General features: G+C 40.2%; 1 protein-coding gene across 5 annotated transcripts in view; it reads right to left on the bottom strand.

Moving 5' to 3' along the window:
• KDM6A (lysine demethylase 6A) overlaps window positions 1-15,553 on the bottom strand; it is a 192,874-nt gene extending 177,321 nt beyond the window's left edge. For 3 of the 5 annotated variants that reach the window (XM_055393513.2, XM_055393512.2, XM_055393514.2), the window contains exons 1-2: window positions 14,994-15,553; window positions 14,704-14,767 (exon numbers count right to left, since the gene is read on the bottom strand). In XM_055393513.2, the coding sequence (XP_055249488.1) occupies window positions 14,704-14,767; window positions 14,994-15,154 (225 nt within the window). In that variant the 5' untranslated portion in view covers window positions 15,155-15,553. The remainder of the gene's footprint in view (window positions 1-14,703; window positions 14,768-14,993) is intronic. The other 2 variants (XM_055393515.2, XM_055393516.2) reach the window with 1 other exon arrangement.
• Window positions 15,554-24,351: the final 8,798 nt, after the last annotated feature.

The following is a 24,351-nucleotide window of genomic DNA, read 5'->3' as shown; positions in this document are numbered from 1 at the left end:
GACAAACTTAAATATGTACACATCAAATGACAGAGCCTCAAAGTACAAAAAGTAAAAACTGATAAAAGGAAAAACAGACAAATCCACAATTATAGTTGGAAATCGAGAAATACCACACTCTCATTAACTGGTAGAACTATACTAGACAGAAAATCAGTAAGCATATAGAAGAACTGGACAATAAAATCAACCAAAAAGATCGAATTCTCATGTATATAATACTCCATACAACAGAATACACATTCATTTCAAGCACACATGGAACAGCCATCAAGATAGACCACATCCTGGGTCACAGAACACATGCCACTAAGAGAATGAAAATTATACGAGTAAGTTTCCTCATCATAACAGAATCAAACTAAAAGTCAGTGACAGTAAAACTAAAAATCAGCGACAGTGAAAACAGGAAAATCTCCAAATCAGAAGCTGAGTAACACACTGCTAAATACTAAATATTCCAAGGACTGAAGAGGAAATTTAAAAACCCATAGAACTGAATGAAAATACGAGAATATGTGGGACACAACTAAAGCAGTGCCAAAATGAAAATGTATAGTACTAAATTTGTACATCAGAGCAAAAGGAAGGTCTCAAATCAATCATCTAAAAGACATGAACAGACATTTCACCACAGAGGTGAATATTTCCTTCTGAATACAGAAGGAAAATAAGGACATGAAAGACATTCAACATCACTAGCCTTTGGAGAAATGCAAATTAAAACCACAATGAGCTATCACTACACAGCTATCAGAATGTGGAGAATAAAAAAAATAGTAATAACACCAAATGCTGGGAAGGGTGCAACAAAGCTAGAACACTGGTGGGAACTGCTGATGGGAACGTAAAATGGTAGAGCTGCTCTGGAAAACAATTTGGCAGTTTTTTATAAGACTAAACAAGCAACCAGCAGCAACTGCACTCTTGGACATTTATCCCAGAAAAGTTTAGGCTCACAAAAACACCTGTACAAAAAAGTTCATAGCAGCTTTATTTACAATAGCCACAGACTAAAAATAACTCAAAGTATCCTTCAACAAGTAAATGGTTAAGGAAACCACGGTACATCAATAACACGGAGGAACAAACTATACATAAGGATATATACGCTGATCTCACCTAGATAACTTTTTTTCAATGACAAAATTATAGAAACAGAGTAGATCAGTGCTTGCCAGGGGTTAGAAGCTGAAAGTAGGGGATGGGGTGGGTAAATGGTTCTAAAGGACAACATGATGGAGACCTGTGATAAACAGGTCTGTATCTTGACAATGTCAATGTCAATATCCTGGTCATGACATTGTACTAGATTTCTTATTACTGACAAGTGCATGTGAATCTAAATAAACAGTCAATTTTTAAAAAGCAAATAGAAAAAAATTGCCATTTACAGAAATATATTCACTTGATTATGAATCAGTCACGTCCATTTCTGTAAGGACAACCAAATCCAACAAAACAAATGTTCAGGATCCAGCTGCCTCTTTTCACAGAATCCTGACTAAGGGTTGAATCATCTTTACAGATAATAGTAAATATTATCCTTTGATGTCTGAATGCTATCTACAACATCTTGGCCAAGTAGTGTCAATGAGCAAACTTGAATATCTTCAATGACAGAAGACCCACTTCATTTATAGATAAACACTTTGAAAAAGTGTTACAGAAAAAGTTTCTCCTTAAGAGCTATTCTCTGAATCTAAGGTACAAACTCCAGACCTATCTTTTTGACTAACAAGCTTAGAGTAAACATATAATCACAATATACTCATACATATACACACACAGAGCAAAATTCAACAATAGAAGTTCACATTCAATAGATTGGAAAGTGCCTCAATTAATGCCAATTCTTGCTACTTCTAGGGAAACTGAGGGGCCTTACTATCTGTAACACCCAAATGTCTGTACCTAATATACATATTTGATGTGACATTTCTTATCAATTCATGTCTGACAATTCATTTAGCCCTGTCATGAGTTCCTAATAAACAGGTAAACACACAGTAATTATACCGATGTTCTAGAATTAGAAACATCAGATCTGACCTAAGAAATAATTCCAACTATAAAAAAGTAGTTTGGAGAAGTCAAAACACCATTAATAAATAAGGCTAACTTTCAAATCAATCAAAGACTAACTGAATAATTTATCATATTAGACTAACCAAAACATGCCATTCTCAGTTACATTATGTGCCTGCACTCATTTCTGGTCTTGAAAGCTTGAGGCTGAAATCAAAGAATATTACAATCCAGAACAAAGTTTCACTGTGCCCTCCTTTTGGATCAAAATCTCCACAATTCAGTCAATCCTAAAAATTCAAATGAACCACCATCTAGAATTCTGATGCTAGATAGTCACTTTGGAAATTCTTAATCCACAGCCCTTCATCTTAACAGACAGTGAAACTGGGGACCATAAAAATTAAGCAAGCTGACAAAGTAGCAGACTCAAACACTGGTCTTCAGTTTTCTGATCCACTGTTCTTTCCAGCCTCCCAATCAAGCCAGTATTTTGAACACCAAGGCTGAGAAACAATTCTAAGGCCTATTAACTATGTTAAGGGAGCATGTGCTTACAACTATTTTTCCAGTTATAGCAATAAGTCCTCTAGGGATCAATTCACATTCTCTTCCCCTAGCACCCTTACAATCAGTAAAGGAGAATTTGAGAATATGGGCAGTGATCATGGAACACCACAAAACCGTGTGGTATAAACCATGGCATCTAAGCCTAACCAATCCAGTGGTATTAAAGCTTTTCTATCTTCTCAGCACACTCCTATTGTTAACACTTCTACCCAAGAATAGAGAAAACTAAATAGCTGAAAATAATGGAGTCCACAGTCGGGCTTCAAAGGAAACCATGCTGCTGCTGCTGCTAAGTCACTTCAGTCGTGTCCGACTCTCTGTGACCCCATAGACGGAAGTCCACCAGGCTCCCTCGTCCCTGGGATTCTCCAGACAAGAACACTGGAGTGGGTTGCCATTTCCTTCTCCAATGTGTGAAACTGAAAAGTGAAAGTGAAGTCACTCGGTCGTGTCCGACCCTTAGCGACCCCACGGACTGCAGCCTACCAGGCTCCTCCATCCATGGGATTTTCTAGGCAAGAGTACTGGAGTGGCTTGCCATTGCCTTCTCCGAAAGGAAACCATACACTCTCCAAAATCATATACAAAATGTCTACAGCTACACTGGCCCTCAAATGCTTAATAACTTCAAAAAACTAAAGTACCACCATTTCAACTCCACCACCAGTCAATATATAATGAAAACAAAGGTATTCTGCTACAAGTTAGTAACACACTAGAGCTTCCCTGGTGGCTCAGACAGTAAAGAATCTGCCTGCAATGCAGGAGACCTGGGTTTGATCCCTGGAGAAGGGAATGCCAACCCACTCCAGTATTCTTTCCTGGAGAATTCCATGGACATGGGAGCCTGGCAGGCTACAGTCTGTGGGGTCACAAAGAGTTCGGCACGACTGAGTGACTACATAACAATAACATACTAGTAGTGTTAGTTGCCCAGTCATGTCCGACTGTATGCGACCCCATGGACAGTCAGGCTCTTCTGTCCATGGGATTCTCCAGGCAAGAATACTGGAGTGGGCTGCCATTCCCTTCTCCAGATCTTCCTGACCCAGGGATGGAACCTGTATCTCCTGCATTGCAGGCAGATTCTTTACCGTCTGAGCCACCAGAGAAGCCCATAACAACACACTGTATTGTTTATGACTAATCAAGAATACAAGTTTACCTATTTTTCTATTTCTATAATAAAAATCAAGAAGAAGTCAAGAAGATGAGTGACTCCTGCAAATATAAGATATTAAGTGGTATAAACTATGGCTACTTCTTTATAAACATTCAGGGAGTAAATTAAATCAGTATTCACAGAGCCTCATAATCGGTCATTCCAATATAAAAATCAAAATATGGAGGCAAATTTCGCCAATTACTTCAACTGAGTTCAAAGCATATAAAATTAAGCAACTGCTATCCGTAGGAAAACACATGTGAACACACTTTCAATTAAAACTTTTGCATGTTGAAGAATTTCTACCTTTTATACCATATATAATGGCACCCCACTCCAATACTCTTGCCTGGAAAATCCCATGGATGGAGGAGCCTGGTAGGCTGCAGTCCATGGAGTCGCTAAGAGTCGGACATGACTGAGCGACTTCACTTTCACTTTTCACTTTCATGCATCGGAGAAGGCAATGGCAACCCACTCCAGTGTTCTTGCCTGGAGAATCCCAGGGACGGGGGAGCCTGGTGGGCTTCCGTCTATGGGGTCGCACAGAGTCAGACACGACTGAAGTGACTTAGCAGCAGCAGCAGCATTTGTGTGGGAAAAAGATATATAATAGAATATACTTATATGTGTTGAAATACGAAGTTACCCAACAAAGCTTTTATCAGTGGCTGCCTGAGAATAAGAAATATATAACCCAGAAATGGTGTGGGAGAGAGATTCTCTTTTTATTGCAACTTCCTCTATGTAACTTTACAATTTTGCACTATTCCAAGTATACCTATTCAAAAATATCTGCATGCAAGTATTTCAAAAGTCAAAGATCGGATCATGGCTGCAATTAGAATGGTGGCGTCAAGGATGGAGAAAAACAAACAGATTTGAAATTTAAGGTGTAGAAATGTCAAGATTTGGTGACTATCAGGACTTGCTAAGAAAAAAAAAAAGAGTTAAAAACAGCTCTAAGGTTTCTGGCAAGGGTAATGATAAGTGCCACTTATTAAGACAGGGAACATCAAAACCAAAGATAAATTCAGCTTGCACATGTTCAGTTTAAGATGTCTTCAAGATACCAGGTAAAGTAATCAAGTTCAGTCAAGCATATATGCAAGTTGAGAGCAGAAAGAGTAAAGATCTAGAACAGAATTTCCTTGCAAAGGAGACTGAGACGCAGAAAGCCAAAGTAGTCAGATGTTAGGAAAGTCAAGGAAGAGTGTTTTCAAGAGATCTCAAATCTGCCTCTGTCTCCCCCTACCCCGTTCCTATAGACTCACTTTAAAAATTGTCTTTTCCAAGGTAACATATATCTTGTACTGAGCACCTTCCACACCAGGCCTACTGCCAGGCACTTTATATATCTTTTTTCCCTAACACAAAATGCAATAGCCTGACTGACAGAAACCTATTACCACTTCCATTTTATGGATAAGAAAATTGAGCCTCTGAAAGATGAAATAATTTGCCCAAAGATCATATATCTAATAAGCAGCAGCAGAATTCTATTCTAAAATTCATGTAGTCTTATCTATCCATCAATATTTAACAACTGGATCCCTTTCCTCTCCACTTTATCCCTCTCACTGGAGTCAATAATATCCTGGTCATGTCATTTCCCCTGATTAGAGAGTTGAGTTCAGTGACTCCCCAAAATTTCCTACGGTCTACGGTGATGGGGGCCACATGCTCAATTACCTCCTCCCTATCCCACTAGGACAACCTTAATCTCTCTGGGTCCACACTAAATTATTCACAATTCCTCAAACACCATTCAACCTTTTACCTCTAACTCTGCCCTCTTCCTCTTGCTCAAATTCTATTCATGTTTGATAACCAAGACCAAAATGTTACATCTTTGTGCAGTTTCTCTTACCCACTTCTCCAGCCTAAACTAACTGCTCCAAAAGGTTGGGAATTTGTAGGGAGAGTTTAAACTACCTACAATCAAAAGTTTTAAATGTTTTAATTGCTCCATCATTTGAGAGCTCAAAGAACTCTACATGTACATCTTGATTACAGTACTTACAATATCAAATAGTCATTCTGTCCATCTCTCTCCACAGACTGCAGGGGCAGAGGCCAAGTCTTACTTGTTGCCCCAGGACTTGGGAGAGTCCCTCACTCACAGCAGTTTAGCAAGTATTTCACAAACCAATAAAGCAAAGTAAAAGCTTTTCTAGTTCTCATTCTGACACCTGAAATTCTAAAACCTAAAATGCTTAACTATTTTATCTTAAAACTAAATTGTCCCTAAATAATAATAAACTATCCAAACAGACTCAAACAACTAAGATTCACAAAGTTCTTAGAAAAAAATTATCTTTTATCATATATTGTATCTATTAATACTACAGAATTCTACCACAATATTATAATACAAATTCACATATATTCAGCTAAATACCTGTCCGCTACTTATTTCCTAAGCAACTAATTCTTAACTTCCATAAGGCAAAAAAATTAAGACTCAATCATATTTGATATTAAGAAGTTATTTTAAGCCCATACCCCACAACAAAGAGTAGCCTCTGCTCACCACAACTAGAAAAAGCCCACATGCAGCAACGAAGACTCAGCACAACCAAAAATAAATAAACAAGGCATTTTTATGTGTAATAAAGGCATCATGGCTATGTTTCAGTCGTTGTCCTCGTTTAGTCGTGTCCGACTCTTGCAACCCCATGGGGTGTGGCCTGCCAGGCTCTTCTGTCCATGGAATTCTCCAGGAAAGAATACTAGAATGAGTTGCCATTCCCTTCAGCAGGGTATCTTCCCAACCCAGGAATCAAACCTAGGTCTCCTACATTGCAGACAGATTCTTTTTCAACTAAGCTATGAGGGAAGCCCTGTTTCAGAGACAAGCTGAAATATCTATGGGTTAAGAGATTTCGTTCACAATAATGGCAGCGCAGGATAAAATACAGATGAAACAGGACAGGTTATGAGCTGAAAATTGTTGAAGGTGGGTAACGATAGGTTGATTTTCTCTGCTTTTCAAAATACTGAAACTTTTCTCTAATACAATTTTGTTTTTTGTTTTTTAAGAAAAAGATCTAGTGAACATAATATAATAGATCTAGTCGGAAAACAATCCTTTATTTTTATCTAAGGATTCCTTAGATAAATTTATCTTAGATTCCTTTATCTAATGTTCTAAATTAAAATAAACTAGATGATCTCATATAATACACGTGCCATGGGGATTCTCCAGGAAAGAATATTGAAGTGGGTTGCCATGCCCTCATCCAGGGGATCTTCCCAAACCAGGGATTGAACCCAGGTCTCCAGCATTGCAGGCGGATTCTTTACCATCTGAGCCACCAGGGAAGCCAGTTTAATAACACTTAACTACAACAAAGCCCAACCTTCTTCATGAGAATAAAACTGAGTATATTTTATTTATAATAACAGACAAAATACCACCACACAGACAAAACCACAAAAATACAAGGACACATTCACAACAGAATGATGACTGTTTTAGAAATGTAGAGAAGTAAAGATAAAATATTAGAAAGAAATGAGTGAGAGAAAATAAGTGAAAGCTTACAGAAATGGCAAACAGCTGAGAAACCTAAAATTCTCTAAATAAGGAATCACTCCCACCCTTCCAGGTTATAGTTTTTAATTAGGTCCCAAATGTCATCCTGGGCCAAATTAGACCCAAAAATAAAGTCATCAATGAAACAGATGCTAAAAATCAAAACGAAGAAAGAGTACAGCCATGTAAATAAATGTAAAGAAACAGGACCAGGGTGAGGGTGAGGAAAGAAAGAAATAGGACCAAACAGTATACACATCTCTACTTCATTTACCCCATCCTGACTGAAGGACCATGAAGATGAGAAGTATCCCAACCTGACAAAAAGGACTTCACAGGCATCTCTAACTATACACACACTAGTAAAACCCAACTTTACTCAGGCAAAATAGAATTCCAGTATACTCATTACCAGCGTGCTTACTTATTTTTAAGGTAATGCACATCTAAGGTTAAAAAACAAACTCACAACGGCAGAGAAATCTAGTTTAAAATCTCCCCTCCGCCTCACCCTAGGGCTGTTTTGTACTACAAACATGATTATTATTTAATTACTTCTTGAATATCTTACCAAAACTTGGTCAGAAAATTACTTAAGTTGACCCATGATCTCAAGTTAGGAACTCATAACAAAGGTAAGCATTACTACAAAATGAGAAAAGAGGACAGCAGACGTGTTTTTTTTTTAAAAATTTTTTATTAGAAAACTGAAATTTACAATGTGTTTATATCACTCACTGAGTACATGGCATTTAAAAACAACATCATTAAAGAAAGATAACAAAAATACAAAGTCTTAAAACCTACGGGATATGGAAAACATTATCCACTGAGGCCTTAAATGTAGTAGACTTTACATAAAGAGGAAAAGCAATGAGTATACAAGTATACTTGTATAAAATCTGATTTTAAACCATGCGTTCCTAAACAAAATCAAAAGATGCCTTGCTAATAAAGAAGTCAAGAAATACCATCTCCAATAAACACAATCAAGAAACAAGCCCAATCCTATTAATAGGACACATTCTACTAAGGCCCAATGGCGGGTAGAACTTTGAAACTCAATTTACAACCGCCCCAAGAGTAAACTGAAAATGGGGATCCGAGGAAGCAAGGAGTGCTTCTGCAGGAGCCATCAATGTCCTGCCCATCTCCAGCACTACCTATCTAGGGAAAGAAGGTGCAGATTTTACAAGAGTCCCCAGGTACGAGGAGCTAAGAGCCTGGTTTGTCTTTCTCTACTGGGATCTGGTGTTCAAAGTGAATAATTTGTTGAAACAAATGACCAGATAAATGGAAAAGGGTATCTGTAAATCAAGCTGGTCCAGAAGCCATTGTGCAATTACCTCACAAATGTGAACACCCCTTCCCCATTTAACTCATGTATTGTAAAATACTAATGAAATAATTGAGTTTTAAATATCTGATACAGCATATATTATATAATATAAATTCTCATTAAATGTTTCAAGAAAAAAATGAAATATATCAGGATATGTTAAGTCTCAAGTGCTTTCATTAATTTTAACCTAGCAACTATTAAATAATTTTTCAAGTTAACTCCAATAATTTAAAATCCAGGGGCTCTTAGTTAACTTTTGAAATTCCCAAATCAGAAATACAGTCCAGAATAGTTAAATCTACAAAGAAGAGAGAGACGAGAGGAAGACAGGAGCCAGGACAGCACACTATAAAGCCAATGTTTCTCCTGCCTTTACTTTAGTCAAGAGAATGTGTTAGAAAGCATAAGGAATGTCAGAAGTTTTCATTAGTGCAGTGAATGATATTCAAGTTAATATGGCTTGGCTTGAAACACTGCAAAGGCATCTCCACTTTTGCATAAAAGGGTCTAAGAATCAGCAAATCCAGGATCCCAACACTGTCCACAGTGCACATATGGCCTAAGAGTCCCATCCAGCCCTGGTTCCACCACTGACCGGCTGATTCAGGGTCTAATGTCTACTGCTGGTAACACTGCACGAAACTCGTGCCACCAAAGCACCTTTCCAGCAAGGTCCTTGATAGACTACCTACAAGGACAAAAAACTCCGTTAAGCTTCACAAACAGGTTCCTGTGACTGCTTCTGTGCATGCTTGCTAACCAAAGTTTTTATGGATGGCCAAAACAAAAAGGCTTTCTAACTTGTAAATTGTTAAATTGACCTGCATCATAAACCTTCAGGATACTTCACTTTCCTTCCGCCACTGATGTTTTTGTGATAGTCATCCTCATACTTATCTCACCCTTTAAGGGAGCTGTAAGTTTTCAATGCAGACAAGGGATATCTTCATTATCTCCATATTCCCTGCATAGACGACTTGTATTCAGTGTACTCAAATATTTGTTGCTTTAATTTACCATTGACAAATTACAAACCAGTAGAGAAAACTGATAGAATTGTATGTGAGGCTTTATGAGTACGTAAGACTGTCGATCATGTATTCATTAAATAAACTTCATTAATTAACTAGTTTACAAATAAATACATGTGGGCCTTAAATAACCAGCATTTCAATTCTCTGACAATCTAGTGGTGTTTTTGTAACATAAATTAGTTCTCTGGACACATTTAAAAAATATTAATTTACAGTGTTTTAACTCATTAACATCAATTGCAAAGAGTTCGAAGCATCACAGTGAGTTTCAAACTAAGCTTAACCAAAAGAAAACTTTTTCATATCTGCAAAATAATTCTATTCTTACATAAATAAAAACTAAATGTTACATAATCAACTCAGAAAAAGATATTTTTACTCTGTAGCTAGCCAAGCACTGAACCTTCACTTTGGTTCAAAGTGCATGGCCCACCATTCCACTTTACCACCTACATCACAAAATCTCTCACAGTTTTTAACCACCTGAAATGTACAGAGGTGGCAGTTAAATGTCCCCTTGTCATTTCAATTTGTAATTGATTCTACAAAATGAGCTATCCGGTGAGGGGAAAGAATTCAGAATTTTTAAAAGTGCATGCTTATATATTCCTGCAATAAAATGTGTGGCCAGATAAACAAGCACTTTCTATCATCTTTTACTATAGCTTTAATACCAGAAATGTATCAAAATCTTAGCAAATGTATAGCAATTGCCTGAGACTTTGTCCAGGTAAATAATAATGACTATAGTTTACAAAACAACTTTCCAAACTTGAAAATACTTTTTAAGATGCATCAAATTAAAAACCTAATTTTGAAACAGAAAAGTATGACATTATTCTGCAGCTACTTTTGTAACCCAAACACTAATCTCTTTTAGCACTGGAAATGAATATATTTCTTTAAAAGTGCCAACAAACAAAACACACACATAGAATATAATTTTAAGTATCAACCTCCAAATATTATAGTATAAAAAAGTCACCTTCTACAACTGACCTAATAATTTTCCCTTACTATATACATTGGGCTTCCCAGGTGGCGCTAGAGGTAAAGAACCTGCCTGCCAATGCAGGAGACATTAGAAAGGTGAGTTCAATCCCTGGGTTGGGAAGATCCCCAGGAGTAGGAAATGGCACCCCACTCCAGTATTCCTGCCTGGGAAATCCCACGGGCAGAAGAGCCTGGTGGGCTACAGTTCATAGGATCACAAAGTGTCGGACACAAATGAGCAAACCACAGTGGTAGTTTAGTCACTAATATGCAAGCAAACCAAATTTAGGAAAATATATGCTTTACTGGATCTTAAACTACTTCCACTGACCCAGAAATTTTAAATTCCAACTATTTTCATGCTAATTATCTCTTAGGAAAAGAAGTACATATATTTTTTTAAGTACATACATTTTAAGACAGTAAATGATCCATGGACCTCCCTGGTGGCTAAGACGGTAAAGAATCTGCTTGCAATGAGGGAGAGATTACTTCCAGGTATTCTACATAATCTATTGATTAAAAGAATTACCAAAAAAAAAAAAAAAAATCCCAAGAAGAGTATTTAACACAAACTTAAAATTGATATAAAGGTACTTCAAAGTGAATAACTATGTATTTTAGCAATAGTTTTTTGACAAAAGATTCCAACCCTTTAGCATTATATAATTACTATAAATACAAATGTAGTATTACTATCAATATATTCATGCTATATATTAATAAATATTTTAACACAAATCCTAGTTAACTGAAAACAAGAATAACCCAAAAGATTTTTTTAAATGTGCTAAGTCACCATAGTTAATTCCTGTTAAGATGTTTCACTTAATTACTTTTCAGTAACTCCACTGTAATTAAAAAAATAAGAATCTTGAATTATGTTACCATAAAATGGTCAGCATTAGTTTAAAGAAAAAATTGATCAAGATCATGCTATATTTCAAAAACTCTGATTAAGCAACCACTTGCTGTTAACAATCTTTTAAAGATATTTTAAAGGTACTACTACAAAATAATACACTGTACTACTAATTTCTCTTTAATCCAAACCCCCAAGCATTGTATATCAAATGGAAATCATTCAAACAGAAATTCTTTCAATGATTCCAATATAAATTAGTCTGACAAATGCATTCAGCTACTGAAAGAAAGCAGCAGTTTGGACAAAGTATCCTCCCAACTAGAAAAGGAACCTACAGGTTCTGGGGAAAGGAAGAGATACTTATTAGTAAATGTTTTAAACTTTCCAAATCTTTTAGGTCAAGAGTTAACCTTTTTTAAAACCTAACTTAAAAACTTGAAAGAATACTCAATAATATATATGAATAAATATTAAAAGCAAGTAGTAAGAGCTAAGTTTCTGTCAGAAAGAAAAGTTATATAAGGTGCCGACTAAATTTGTTGGGCGGACGGCCAGATGGGGTAATGACAAAAATCATAGCTAAAAAGAGAGTCCTGTGATTTATTTAATTACAGTATCCTGCCCTGAGGTAAGCAGCCTGAACCTACCCCAACAAAGAAAAGCCAGCTCTCATTTTTAAGACTTTCAAGGGAATAAGAATTCTGAAACCAACACAGCTCAACATTTCACAAAAAAAATACTGTTTACCAGAGCTGTTCAAAAGATGGATGAAACTAAATAATTCAATACTTCCTATAGCAAGATTCCAGCTCATTCATTCTATTCAGAATCCAATTCAAACTCATGGTGAGAGATCATATAATATCAAGCTTTACATTACACATTTCACTGTTATGTTCAAGCTCACAAAAACCAAGAACTGCATGCGGTTGCAAGCACATACTCTAGAATGTTTTATTTTAATGTTAAGGCTAATGAGTCTTGACCTAAATAGGACCTCACAGGCATGGGGTCTAAAGTAATGAAGATTTTTTTTTCCTTTAGCTCAACAAAATACTTAGTAGTTTATCAAATTTTATGAAGCCTTCATTCTGCCACAAAATATAATGAACCTTCACAAGTTTCTCATTTATGTTACTGCGGTCAAACATCAAGAAAGTAAAGTACATTTTCACAAATACTTGAAAATGTTATTTTACAATTTTAAGTCAGCAGTGCATAATAACTACAGAGTTCAATATTACAATCTGAAATACAATGTTAAACACGATCCACTCACTGTGAATCCATCTAAATACAAGCATTCTGAGACGTAAAATCAACTAGCATATTACACATTATCCACGTATAACATCAGATTCCATTTATTTCTTCATTATCCTAACCAAAACAATAGATTTGGCCAAACTATTCCAAATGTATTATCTTTGCGGACCATTTTACCAACCCCCTACTAGACCGGAGATAATCACTCCAAAATACAATGCTTCTTAAATTTAAATATTTTGCTTAATCTTTTGGAATGACAACTTTGACAGCAGTTAAATATTTTAAGCAAAATATTTTAAATACGCAGGTTGAAAAGAAATTTCAAAGTTTAAATCATTTATGCTTAAATCATTTCAGAGCTAGTCGCTATTCATTTTTCCGGCGATAGTTTTAATGAAGCCAATTAATACATACATAGTCAAAGTTTAATTCAACTTTTCTCTATGGATCAAAGGAACTGAGCTTACTGAAAAGGATTATTTCAGTTTAGCTTTTGGGTCATTATTGTGTTCGAAACCCCTTACACTTAAGTTACTTTGAAACAAAAAAAGAAGTGTAATTACTGATAAAAGGAATTAGTGACTCCAAACTGTAGACAAAAATTCGGGATAACCCTATTTTTTTTAAATCAACTTAAGAATAAAATGCAAGGCTTCAGTCATTTTAAACTTCCTTGTCAACTGCAACAATAAAGCTAGGTTATCAAATGCAAAGCTACTGATTTCAGCTAGAAAAGAAAATGTTTCATGGATACAACACCTATCGCGGCACACTCCAAGTTTCACGGTCCCAATTAAGAACCGAGCATTCAAATATCATTTCGATCAAATTCTGGTCAAGAGACACAAACTGATGCAGACAGATCGAGACTCCACTGCCTTTGTTCAATAGCTTACGGATGGATAACTAAATGTGCTACAGGTTGATAAGCATTTACCAGGCTTATGAATGCGGCTTCCAAGCTTGAGAAAGGTGCGAGAATTCTAGATGCAAATAATCTTGGATAATTTTTATTAATCACCCACCGAGCTACACACTCCGAAGGAGAGGCCTATTCATCGCTACTATTTATTTCCATGTTTACCTCTCCTCCCTCCCCCAAACCCCCCCCTTCACTTTCTCCTCCCACCCTGTCCCGCCATCTTGGGCCGATAGGAGCAGCCATTACTTAACTAAATGACAGTGCCAACAACTTTCCACACAAATAAACAGAGACTGCACCCCGAATTCCCCTCGGCCTCCCCTGTGAGAAACACAGGAAACGAGGCTCCAAGGAGAAAACACATTCCTAAGTAACTGCAGGATTTCAATAGCAGAAAGACTCAAAAAGTAAACAAGTCACCCAACTTCAGGTAAAACACCATACCCCTTGAGATGCCTGTCAACAGCCCCATGCAAACTCTTCACCGCCCTAAACTACGTGCAACTTTCCTTCTGGGAGAGGGGACACAAGAAAGCCCCAAACGCTGGGTTAACAGTACATTTCCCGAACAGCCTGCCTGGAGGAAAAGAAGAAAAACCACGGGAGGCAAGGAAGTCGGAAATGTGGGCAAATCCGCACACATTTACGAGCCTTTGACCCTAAACAGGCACCTCGGAGAGATCATCGGTCGCCCCTCCAAAAGCCGTAAAATAACAGGCAGTTTTGTCGACCCAGTTGAGCTCGGCCCCAAAGCGCTGCCAGCTCTGTTCCTCCAGCTACAAGAAGAGAGCGATTTCGCAAGGGAGCAAGCAAGAGATTCGGGTGGAAGGGGAGACCGAAAGCAGAAAATAGTTTTCCGGAAGCCCCTCGGCCCTCGTTCGCGGCCACAATGAGCGCCGGCCGAGCTGCGGGGCCCGGGACGAGCGGGGCGCCGGCCGGGGAGACCGTGTCCGCACTCCAGCCCGCGGCTGCCTTACCTTGCCCAGTAGGGCCTTCGTCCTGGCGCCATCTTCATGAAACCTCACGAACCCGAAGAGGCGGCTGTGGGGAGAGGCACACGCGGCTCGTTAGAGCTCCGGCAACCCTACCGACCCGTCCCTGCCCGATGCTGAGGCCCCGGCGGCGGCGGCGGATACGGCACCGCGAGCGCCAAGCCCAGGTGCCCGCCCCGCCGCCGCCACCAGAGGCGAACCGCGCTCGGGCCTCCCCGGAGAGAGGCGCCAGCCGTCCGCAGCCGGCCGGGCGGGCGGGTGGCGGTTACCCATACCTGTCCAGTCCGCCGAGCGCCTCTCGCTCCTCGGCTGTCAGGCTCGGGGACGCCTCCTCGCTCTCCCCGCTCGCTTTTCCCGCCGCCATTTTCTTTTCCTCATCACCGAAAGCGGCGGCGGCGGCGGCGGCGGTAGCGAGCGACACTCCGCTGGATTTCATGGAAACGCAGCGAATTCACAACTCCGACGCCGACACCCCCCCGCGGGCCGGGGCCCGCAACGACGCCCCCGACCTCCGCGCGGGACCCGCACACCAACTTTCTCGCCACCTCCTCCTCCTCCGCCGCGGGCGGCAGCGACGAAAAATCCCAAGGCGGCGGCGGCGAAGGCGGCGGCGGCTGGGGCTGCGGAGCCCCCGGGTCGGCAGCAGCGGCGGTTCGGTTTGTTGGGTCACATCGCGGGGGCAGGCGAGGGGCAACCACGGGCGGGGGCGGCGGGAACGGCCGGAGCGTGCGGGGTTGAGGGATATGGGGGGAATTCGTTGGAGAAACAAACTTCCCCGGCACCAGCACAAAGTTGTTGTAATTGTGTCACACAGCGAACCCCACGCCGCCGCCGTGACCCCCCCTCCCCTCCCGGCTGGTGCGGCCAATCGAAGTGCCCCGCTCGCTTCACGTGACCTTTGTTGACTCACGTCAGCCGTGGCTCCACTCAACTTGCTAGCTGCTCGAGCCCCGCCCACCGAGGCCACCACCCACAGGGAGCAGGAGGCCCGCCAATTCTGACCGCTGGTTGGCTGCTGGGTCCGTCTGTCCGGGTGAAGGGTTGTCACCGAGAGGGAGCAGCGGGTTCGGTTGTGCCAGTTAAATAGACTGGGGCAGAGAATGGAGGGTTCGGACCGTGGCAACTCTGGAGCCGCGGCGGGTTTGGCGCGGGGGAGGGGAGTGGTGGGGAAGGGCGAGGTCCATTACCGCCCGCGGCGGGCGTGAGCAGTGAGCTAGGACGCCATGGACGGCCTTTGGCTGCCCAGGAGCTCGGGGGTGGTCCCCGACCACGGCCCCGGCATCCTGTGTTCCGTGTGTCCTGGGCCCTGGAGGGCCTGTTAAAGGTCACGTAGCCAGGAGGCGGCGCGAGGCCCCTGACCTCCGCCCTCCGAAGAAAGCATACTTTTTGCACTGCTGGAAGTAATGGCCTCCGCGAGGAGCGCGCTCGGAGAGGCGCTGCCGGCCCCGTGCCCCGGGGCTCGGGCGCCGCCCTAGGCCAGGCCTGCGCTGCCGGCCCGGATCCCCTGGCTCGCGCAGCAAATGAAGGGGGAAAGACCCCCTCACCCCCGGCCAGAGGGATTGAAGAGTCACCCAAGGCGCTCTGGCTCGCTGACCACGGCTCCCCACCGCCAAAGGTCTGTTGGCGGCACTTTGGGGCCAAATTTTCGATGCTACCGGTGTTTTATCAGTAGTTCATTATAGTATTATAAGGAAAAGCAGTGACGAGAAATTGTTAAGCGATTATCTCCAGAATGTTGCTTTCTGTTGCTGTGATCTCAGTGGGGCTTTAATGGGAGGAATTGGGACTGCTTGTAGACAGGCCTGAGAGAAGACAAAATTAAGATCCTCGGGGAAGCTTGCAGCCCAGAAAACCCTTTTCTACCCCTCACAGCATGTCCTAGACCACAGTTAACACCTTCTTGTTCTGACTGTGTCTCGGATGCAAATAAAAGTCAGCAGTCTGCCTTTCAATCTATAATTGGGAGAAGAAAACATGCCTTCGGTCTGTTACTCTTTGCAAAAGATAAATTTGATAAGTTTCACGTAACACATCTGTTACTATGCACACCTCCAGTCTTCAGGGATAGGAAAAAATTAATGGACAGATGAGGACAAGGTTTCTTTCATAAACATGGACTCTACCAATAAACAAGGTATATTTAGTTGGATTTCAAAATATATAAGGAAGACAATTCAGTGCTGATTCAGTAATCCTAGCAGTATTCAGTGAGAAGCTATGGAAATCCCAAATGATTTTGCACACCAACACAGTTATAAATTGTTTCCCTGAGACTAGTAACTAGACTTAACAAACTATAGTTTTATATGGATTACGCTTCATGTTTAATCACCTCTAAAACACCTCTTCCACGCTTTATGGTATTCCTTCCATTTTACTTGTATTAGTGAGTATAAAAGGCTGAGTATTTTCTACAGCTAAATTAATACATTCATTGTAAACTTTCTCAAAACAGATGACCTTCAACGCCTGGGAGATTTTGACACCACTATCTCCCCCCACACACTACCACCACCACCACCACACACACACACACACACACTCGCACAAGCAGAGATAGAAATTCTGCCAGTGTTTGACAATCTTCTGGGAGCTGGTGGTGCTTGACTCAGGCTGTTTCCAAGAATTACAAGATTGCCCACCTCCAACCCCTCAAAACCTTCTTTTTCACTACATAATCATTACTTGGTATTAGCTGCAGAATTACATGGAGTAGATGTTGTGGGTGGGGTCAAAGTCAGGCAGGCCTGGCTGCAAATCATTTCTCTGCACAGGCTATATGTCCCTGTGAAAGTTACTTATCCTCTAAGCCAGAACTCTTTGTCTAGTTCAGTTACAGATATGTGTCATCCATCATGAAGCATGAGATATTTTTTATACAGTAACACAGTCCTTATATCACTGCGTAATGTTTTCGGTCTTGCATAGTTTATATCATATGTACAATAGGTATGTAGCCTCTAAGGTTTAGGTCCTTCACTGAAGAGAGAAATGGCGAAGTAGGATAGATGATTTTTTAATAATAATTTAAAATAATAATTTCTATGAAAATAATAATTTCTATGAAAAGTGACTCTGAAAATCCATATAGAAGGCAGAACAATTGAACCAAAGGAGCATGAACTGTGGAATCATGCAGATCTAGGTTCAAATCCTAACTCTGCCACTTGATAGCTGGGTCACCTTCAACAAGTTAGTCTAATTTGAGCTTCAGTTCCCTCATCTGAGAAAATAGAGCCACTTTACAGCATTATTTTGAAGATTAAATGCCATAAGGTAGGTCAAGTGCCAGATACATCATATGCATTCAAAGACTTCAAAAGAATAGGAAGTTTCGAATTTCTAAAATCTTTTCTAGCTTTCACATTCTGGGTTCTAAATGTGTTGATCACCACTTTACCAATCACTTTCTCTTGATTCCTCCCCAACTTCCCTATAAGCCCAACACATAGGCAGTCCTAATATACTTTTTGGGGAGGGATTCAGTTCAGTCGCTCAGTCATGTCCAACTGTTTGCCACCCCATGAACCGCAGCACACCAGGCCCAACTCCCGGAGTTTACCCAAACTCATGTCCGTTGAGTTGGTGATGCCATCCAACCATCTCATCCTTTGTTGTCCTCTTCTCCTCCCACCCTCAATCTTTCCCAGCATCAGGGTCTTTTCAAATGAGTCAGCTCTTCACATCAGGTGGCCAAAGTATTGGAGTTTCAGTTTCAACATCAGTCCTTCCAATGAACATTGCAACATCTCTCCTTTATTGTAAAATTAAACCTTATATCACTTAGTGCTGATTCTTAATAATTATAACTTAATAAACTATAAGCTAGGGAGAATAATTTGAATTTACTAAGTTGATATTAATATATAATGTAGATAAATCAATATTTTAGAAATATATAAAATTTGTATTATGCTGAGTCGGATTATGGACTAGTTAGTACATCATTTGTAGCAGCATTGTGTTAATACTTACACAGGTACCATCAATTACTGTCTGAGAAGAAACCCACTCAATTATAGGAAAATAAATTTAACTCCTTTTAAACAACTAAATTCTTAACCTGAACTACTTAGGAATATGTAGTTCATTTATAATGTCAGTGCCACATACCTATGCTGCTGCTGCTGCTAAGTCACTTCAGTCATGTCCGACTCTGTGCAACCCCATAGACGGCAGCCCACCAGGCTCCCCTGTCCCTGGGATTCTCCAGGCAAGAACACTGGAGTGGGTTGCCATTTCCTTCTCCAATGCATAAAAGTGAAAAGTGAAAGTGAAGTCACTCAGTCATGTCTGACTCCTAGCGACCCCATGGACTGCAGCCCACCAGGCTCCTCCATCCATGGGATTTTCCAGGCAAGTGTACTGGAGTGGGTTGCCATTGCCTTCTCCAACATAACCTATGCAGATAATAATAAGTCACATAACAGTCATGATTTATTTAATCTTGTAAATAGAACTATACTTATCCTTTAAATCAGGATCAGAGATAAATTTAGCCCTTCCCACACTTACCGGTGTCAGAAAAATTATCCAACTCATGTCCAAACATACTGATGACAAAAACAAATATAGGGTTAGAGTTGAGGAGAGATTGGGAGCCAAGTAACAGACTTTAACCTGATACAAAAACTTCAGTTGTCAGAATAGTTTTGGGACTTCTGGAGGAAGCCTTAACTCCCACACCCACCAGAAGCCTAGACTTCTACCCTTGCCAATCTGTAAAGAAACACCTCAAATCCTACCCCACCACCACCAACTACACTGGGGAGCCTAGATTTCCATACCCATGAGAGCATTAATGAGGCATCACTTCCCTTCCTTGCTGAGTTGGTATCAGAGAAGACATACTGAAGAGTCAGAACTGTCACCACTGCCCAGTGCTGACAAGGCCACCACTCCTATGGAAGCAATGTAGGGAACAGTAGTGAGGAACCTACACTTCCAGACAAGCTTCCCAAGTGGCTCAGTGGTAAAGAATCCTCCTGCAAATGCAGGAGATGCAGATTCTATCCCTGGGTTGGGAAGATCCCCTGGAGGAGGAAATGGTAACCCTCTCCAGTGTTCTTGCCTGGAAAATCCCATAGATAGAGGAACCTGGCAAGGTACAGTCCATGGGGTGGCAAAGAGTTGGACATGACTGAATGAGCTCTCACACATGCATACCTTCAGACACGGTGGTCTCAGTGGAGGCCTAATGGGGAGCCAGAAGTTCAGTTCACACCCAGCAGTAACAAGGAGACCGTCCACTTCCATCGGTGTTAATCAGGGTTGAGTGGGGAACCTGGACTTCTACTCCTGGTGGTAACAAGGCAGTGCTTTCCCTTCCCTAACAGAGTGATATCAGAAGAAACCTGCTAAAAAAGAATATTTAGATGAGAGCCAGAGTTTTATAATACCCACAATGTCCAGGTTTCAATGAAAAATCACTCATATGAAGAACTAGGATAATCCAACATTAATTAGACAATACAATCAACAGATGTGAACAATAAGGTAAATCAGATGTTCATGTTCTCTGACAGTCATTTTAAAGCAGTCATAAAAATGTTTCAATGAGCAATTATGAATCCATTCCAAACAAATGAAAAACTAGAAAGCCTTAGCAGACAAACAGGAAGTTTTAGCAAAGAAATAGAAGACACAAAGAAGAACCAAATAGAAATCTTAGAACTGAAAAATATAATAACCATAATTTAAAACAACGTATGGCTTCATCAGAGTGGAGGGGACAGAGGAAAGGATCAGAGAACTTCAAGACAGAGCAACAGAAATTACCCAATTTGAACAACAGAGAGAAAATAGGAAAAAGAGTAGAGCCTCTGAGATCTATGGGATGGCAACAAAGGATCTAACATCTGTGTTATCAGACTCCAAGAAGGAGAGGAGAAATATGTCAAGGCCCAAAAAGAATGCAAAGAAATAATGGTTGAAAACTTTCTGAGCTGACACAGTCCATGTCCTGAACTCTTAACTTGGAGAGTTATATAAATAAATGTTATCCTATAAAATAGTGATGAGTGCTCTAAACTTTACCTGAATTTCTGTGGATGCTCATAGAAGAAGCATCTTTATCAACCTAGAGGTACAAGATAAAGCACCTGGAGAATAAAAGATGAACTGTTGGGGGCTGGAGGATAGTTACAGTAGTGGGTGTCTTCCCAACAGAAGCTGCAACAGATCTACCAAAGCATAGAAGCCTAAGAACTTGAGAGTTCTGGTGAATTCAAGAAGTTGAGTATGGCTGTGTACAAAAGGGGAAGGAAAGAATTGGAAGTGGAAGTTGGAAAATTAGGCAGAAACATGAAGTGCCTTGTAAGGCTTACCTGAAGGATCATACCAATGGTTATTGTGTTTTAGGCACAGAAATAGTAGGGTTGCTACTCGTGTCAATGATACTGCTTTAAACAGATTTCTTTTCACCTGGGCTCGGTAGCTGGCACCAAGCTCAAAGAATATATTCCTAAAGCATTTTATTTGTTTATTTTTCGTTGCACTGGGTCTTTGTTGCTGTGCTCAGGCTTCCTCTAGTTGTAGCGAGCGGAGGCTATTCTTTGACGTGGTGTACAGGCTTCTCATTGCAGTGACTTCTCTTGTTGTGGAGCACAGACTCAGTAGTTGCAGCTTGCAGGCTCAGTAATTGTAATTCGTGGGCTTAGTTGCTCCAAGGCATGTGGAATCTTCCTAGACCAGGGATTGAACCCGTGTCCCCTGCATTGGGAGGCAGGTTCTTATCCACTGTGCCACTATGGAAGTTCATCAAAGAATATTGACTATCTGGCTAGACCAGGGATCAGAAAACCATAACCTACAGATCAAATCAGCACACCACCTATATTTGTACAGCCATTTCATCACACATTAAACTTACATGAACTTCAAATTTGGATGTGTATAAATATTTATTGGTACACATTCATGCTCATTCATTTATGTATCATCTATGGCTACTTTCACAAAGCAACATAGAATTGAATTGTTGCAGTAGAGAATGTATCTCATCTTACACATTGCTGCTTTGTGCCTTGCAAATCACAATGATGCTGTGTTTCAAGTTGGCAGTGTTTCAAGTACCGCACATGTAACACCATGACTTTTTTTTATTACCAGTACATACCTATAAGTCAAAACCAGAAAACAGAGAAAAAGGACTTCATATGCCTAGAAGGCACAGTAGTATGTGGACTATTTTGTTACCATGCAATAAGTATAGTTTTACTGACGGAATATAATATATGTCAATATTATCAGACTACATTCATCACAATATTCCCAACTGACAGGAAAGCAACAGTGAGAACAATTAGAGAATTTAAAGTGGAATGTTTCATCATAGCAGAGTTTCTTCAGAAAAATATAAAAATGAATATGAAGTTGCAACCAAAGTAATTTTCTGAGTGGTTCATTTCTTAGTCAAATAAGGAAAGCAAGACTATTAGACTTTAAACTAGAACAGTTGCTTGAAGAGTTGAAGACATTGAGAGCAGTGTCAATAATCAGTTTAAAAACAAAGCAATTACTGAGTGGTTTTCCTTCACTCTTTAGGAGTTAACAGGTAATACCGATACTACTCAGTTGTTCATTTGAAGAGTCAAGGCCTTGTTTGAAATAACTGAAGAATTAACTTCTGTGACTAGTCTGCATGGAACAATTACAAGGGAAAATATTTTCAAAGAAACTGAAAACAAACTGATGCTATATAACATGAAGAGGAAGCAGCAAGGGAAAAACAAGAAATAACACACAAGGGGATCCCCATAAGGATAACAGCTGATCTTTCTACAGGAACTCTTCAGGCCAGGAGGAAATGGCAAGGCATACTTAAAGTGATGAAAGAAAGTAACCTACAGCCCAGATTACTATACCCAGCAAGGATCTCATTCAAATATGAAGGAGAAAACAAAAGCTTTACAGACAAGCAAAAACTGAGAGAATTCAGCATCACCAAACCAGCTCTCCAACAAATACTAAAGGATCTTCTCCAGACAGGAAACACAGAAAGGGTATGTAAACTCGAACCCAAAACAATAAAGAAAATGGCAATGGGGTCATCAGTTCAGTTCAGTTCAGTTCAGTCGCTCAGTCGTGTCCGACTCTCCGCGACCCCATGAATCACAGCACGCCAGGCCTCCCTGTCCATCACCAACTCCCGGAGTACACTCAAACTCATGTCCACAGAGTCGGTGATGCCATCCAGCCATCTCATTCTCCGTCGTCCCCTTCTCCTCCCGCCCCCAACCTTTCCCAGCATCAGAGTCTTTTCCAGTGAGTCAACTCGTCGCATGAGGTGGCCAAAGTATTGGAGTTTCAGCTTTAGCATCAGTCCCTCCAATGAACATCCAGGATTGATCTCCTTTAGAATGGACTGGTTGGATCTCCTTGCAGTATAAGGGACTCTCAAGAGTCTTCTCCAACACCACAGTTCAAAAGCATCGATTCTTCGGCGATCAGCTTTCTTCACAGTCCAACTCTCACATCCATACATGACCACGGGAAAAACCAATGGGGTCATACTTATCAATAATCTCCTTAAACGTAAATGGGTTGAATGCCCCAACCAAAAGACAAAGGCTGGCTGAATGGATATAAAAACAAGACCCCCATATATGTTGTCTACAAGAGACCCACCTCAAAATGAGGGACACATACAGACTGAAAGTGAAGGGCTGGAAAAAGATATTCCATGCAAATAGAGACCAAAAGAAAGCAGGAGTAGCAATACTCATATCAGATAAAATAGAGATTTTAAAACAAAGGCTGTGAAAAGAGACAAGGAAACTACATAATGATCAAAGGATCAATCCAAGAAGAAGATATAACAATTATAAATATTTATGCACCCAACATAGGAGCACCGCAATATGTAAGACAATTACTAACAAGTATGAAAGGGGAAATTAATAATAACACAATAATAGTGGGAGACTTTAATACCCCACTCACACCTATGGATAGATCAACTAAACAGAAAATTAACAAGGAAACACAAACTTTAACTGATACAATAGACCAGTTAGACCTAATAGATCTCTATAGAACATTTCACCCCAAAACAATGAATTTCACCTTTTTCTCAAGTGCACACAGAACTTTTTCCAGGATAGATCACATCTTGGGCCATAAATCTAGCCTTGGTAAATTCAAAAAAATTGAAGTCATTCCAAGCATCTTTTCTGACCACAATGCAGTAAAATTAGATCTCAATTACAGGAGAAAAACTATTAAAAATGCCAACATATGGAGGCTGAACAACACGCTGCTGAATAATGAACAAATCATAGAACAAATCAAAAGAGAAATCAAAATATGCATATAAATGAATGAAAATGAAAACACAACAACCCAAAACCTCTGGGACACTGTAAAAGCAGTGCTAAGGGGGAAGTTCATAGCAATACAGGCACACCTCAAGAAACAAGAAAAAAGTCAACTAAATAACCTAACTCTACATCTAAAGAAACTAGAAAAGGAAGAAATGAAGAACCCCAGGGTTAGTAGGAGGAAAGAAATCGTAAAAATTAGGGCAGAGATAAATGCAGAAGAAACAAAAGAGACCATAGCAAAAATCAACAAAGCCAAAAGCTGGTTTTTGAGAAGGTAAATAAAATCGACAAACCACTAGCCAGACTCATC

Source organism: Moschus berezovskii, chromosome X (assembly GCF_049115385.1).
Source record: "Moschus berezovskii isolate FMDL1 chromosome X, NW_MosBer_1.0, whole genome shotgun sequence".
Classification (NCBI taxonomy): Eukaryota; Metazoa; Chordata; class Mammalia; order Artiodactyla; family Moschidae; genus Moschus; species Moschus berezovskii.
The sequence above is the reverse complement of the archived record's forward strand: the minus strand, read 5'-3'. Positions and strand labels throughout refer to the sequence as shown.